This window comes from Arachis stenosperma, chromosome 10 (genome assembly GCF_014773155.1).
Source record: "Arachis stenosperma cultivar V10309 chromosome 10, arast.V10309.gnm1.PFL2, whole genome shotgun sequence".
NCBI lineage: Eukaryota > Viridiplantae > Streptophyta > Magnoliopsida > Fabales > Fabaceae > Arachis > Arachis stenosperma.
Window position 1 is genome coordinate 23520801 of NC_080386.1, and position 3386 is coordinate 23524186.

At 35.2% G+C, this 3386-nt stretch overlaps 1 protein-coding gene across 1 annotated transcript; it reads right to left on the minus strand.

The window, feature by feature from the left end:
• Positions 1 to 332: 332 nt before the first annotated feature.
• Positions 333 to 3077, minus strand: LOC130955664 (ferritin-3, chloroplastic-like). Its single transcript, XM_057882584.1, has 7 exons — positions 2642 to 3077; positions 2314 to 2397; positions 2166 to 2226; positions 1967 to 2054; positions 1168 to 1229; positions 964 to 1029; positions 333 to 756 (listed from the first exon to the last, which is right to left on the minus strand). The coding sequence occupies exons 1-7, from the start codon at positions 2950 to 2952 to the stop codon at positions 640 to 642; spliced, it is 789 nt and encodes a 262-aa protein (XP_057738567.1). The 5' UTR covers positions 2953 to 3077; the 3' UTR covers positions 333 to 639.
• Positions 3078 to 3386: the final 309 nt, after the last annotated feature.

Below are 3386 nucleotides of genomic sequence, written 5' to 3' on the forward strand. Positions count from 1 at the left end.
ATACTTTTTAGAACATGTCATGTTAGCTATTAATAAAAAAAAAAAATCGATTTTAATGATATATAATACATCGATAATAGATTTCATTTGAATTCTCTACTAATTCTCCGTTAGCTGAATGTTCTAATTAGTAATCACTACATTTCTTATCCTTACATACTTAATACAAAGATGTTGCTAACAAAACCTCTTATTTTTAAAAATAAAATATTTCATTCTTTTTATTAACAGTAACATTAACAAACGTTCCTGAAAATATCTTAAAAGTTCAAAGAATTATATCCCAACGAGTGCTCCTAAAATAGAACTGTATCCAAATAGATCCAGACACATTAAATTTCTAAATGTCAGCTTAAAGAGAAGTAATCGATTACTATATTAATGTTGGGTCCGCTAGCATCATAATGTCAAAGTCGAAGCAATTTTATCTAGCATTTGGTCAATAACCCCTTTGGCTCCATCCATAGCCACAACTCAAATTGACAGACAAAAATATCATATCATGGGTCCACTACAAAGCACTATTTAAACCACAAGAAAACCATGACCAGATATAATGCAACTTTTCTTTTCAACTCTAGATAGCTAAAAGACTTGAAAATGCCTCAACGAACTAGATATCATAACAGTGTAATATCTTCAAGCAGCAACTCCATCTCCATGGAGCAGCATCTGATCAAAGTGCCACACACCATGTCCTTTGCCAACTCTTCTGAGCTGAGCAACATACTCTGATATTTTCTTAATGGCTTCCACCTGCCAAAAACACAAAAGAAAACACAAATAAGAAACGCATAGTTTGTATTGACAGTGGCTTAATTGCAACGCATAAGATGTAATTATGTGAAACCCTTCTGCTTCCAATACCAATACAAAATTGTATCCACTATCTAGATACACTGATCTGAGAATGTACACAAAGTGACGTAATAAATCAAAGAAAACGAAGGGAGTATAATATACCTGTTCACCCAAGAACTCGCTTTCAATGAAATCTGCCAACTGCACGTCATTGTTCTTAGAGGCAACCTGTGAAGCAAGAAGCACAAAAGCATAACGTTAGGAAAGAAAGGAATTTCCTATTTTATAACATTAGAATTAAACATAAATGAGATTAATGGAAGAGGATAAATGCCACAAATCCAAAAATAAGATCATTTATCATACACTGTGCAAATTAAGGAGCTTCTCGTTTGTTAGCTTCTCCAATGACAGAGCAAGTTCCATTGCTGCAACAAAAACAAGCAAGCAAAAAATATATTTAGTGACAAACACATGGAGAACTCACAAGAGATGTTCACTGGAAAAAGTAGAAACTTTGAATAATGCTTCCATCATGTGTTGGTAAGAAATAATGTACTTCTAAACAGAAGTAATTAAACATATTACAAAACAGTTATGTAAATTCATCGTGATTCCCCTCAATTTATAAAAGCAAACATTGACATCAGGCATCAGCTAACGTTTAGATAATATTACAATGACCTTGTATTTGGTGAAATGTCATATTAACTACCTCCATAAGCATAACATTAACCTTTCTCGGAAAGGGATTTAGTGAAGGTTAATGTAGCATAGACAACTAGAGGAGAATCATGGTAAATTTGACCCGACCTTAGAGAAGGTTAGTGTAATTTTTCCTTAAACATATCCATATAAGATAAATGCAATATGCAATCAGAATTCGCTTTAATCATAAAATACTTCACGTAGATGATCATGCTCGAAACTAGACATGAAGAACAACAAAATGGAAATCACGAAATTGAGGAGTTGCCACAAATCTTCCGCATTTCATTATGAATCTGTTATACAGAATGTTGGAATGTTGTCCAATAGTAAAATTCAAAGCTCAATCCACTAAAATCATCCATATCCAACATAGGGAACAGCTTCATTTATTATCAATTACAGAGCACGTAAAAATTGAAGGAAAAGAATGTAAAAAGTGACTAGAAACACTAACCATAAAGTGCATCCCCCTTTTCCACATGATCAAACTCAGAGAGTGGCATCACTATAGATTGCAACGTCACTCTTCCACCCCTTTTATTCTGAAAAGATCACGATAACAACAGATATAAATAACAAGAACTCAACATCACTTTTCCAAATACAGAACCAAAAAACTTGCATTCTTGAATTCAATCGAAGGTAATTTATACCTGGTACTCCATCAATTTCTCAGCGTGCTCCCTTTCCTCTGCACTTGATTCCTTGAAAAACCTGCAATCAGCACCACAATCATCAAATCTTCTATAACAAAATAAACAGACTCCACTATTCATTCAAAATCGAAATCATAATCATTACTTGGCAAGACCCCTCAGCGCCACGTTATCCCTATCGAAGTAAGCAAACATCGCATGGTAAACGTATGACACATTGTACTCCACACTGCATAAACAGAAATAAACAAACAAATAAATAAATACCTAATAATAACATCAACAGCAACCAAAAAATCAGAATAAAAATAAAATAAAATAAAATAAAAGCCTACCAAACATAACAGTAATAATTTATTTTTACACTTTTTTCTAAATTTATATTTGGAATTAATAGCAACTAATTAAATATTTAAAACAAATTTATCTAAAATAAGGAGAAAAGATAAAGGAGAAGAGGTAGGAGAACGCACTTGATCTGTTCATTAATGGCGGCTTCACACTGATCGACGAACTTCTGTCTGGCGAGGGAAACTTGAGGTAAGGTAGGGACAAGGTCGAGCTCCTTCTTCACCTCTTCAAACGGCTCGAAAACGACGCCGCTTAACGGCTTGCTGTTAGAGCCTCCCTTCGTCGCAGCACACATAACAACCAAACCACTCTTCCCCGAAGAAGAAGAAGTCAACGTTGAAACAGAAGAAAAGAGAGGGACCAGCTGGTCACCGCCACCGTTGAGGGGAGAAAAGGAAGGGAAACAAGAAGAAGGTGCAGCTCTCAGAAGCATTTTCGCTACGGTTTCTTTTTTGTTTCTTGAATCTTGATTGAAAGAAAGGGGAACAGAGAAATGAAGAATGGAGAAATGGAAAGAGATATTAATGGAGGGAGAGAGTGTGTGTTGTGCGTGTTTGTGTGGTGAAGGTGTGAGTGATCGAGATGTGGAGAAAGGGACTGAAATGGAGGGGATCGAGAAGGCTCAGCCATTGGATTTTATGACACTTGGACGGTTACGATTCGATGATTGGCGTTGGCGCGTGGTGACCTCGTGGTCTTCCGGGAGATTCTCCAGCTTATTCGCTGAAACTGAAATATCTCGAGTTTTCTTTCTTCGGGTTTTAATAGTCAAGAGTATAGGACTTTTTTTTCATTTAAATTATTAAATATTTTATTTTTCGGAATGCCTAACGCATAAGAAATTTAATTTTTTACACAATGTGGTTA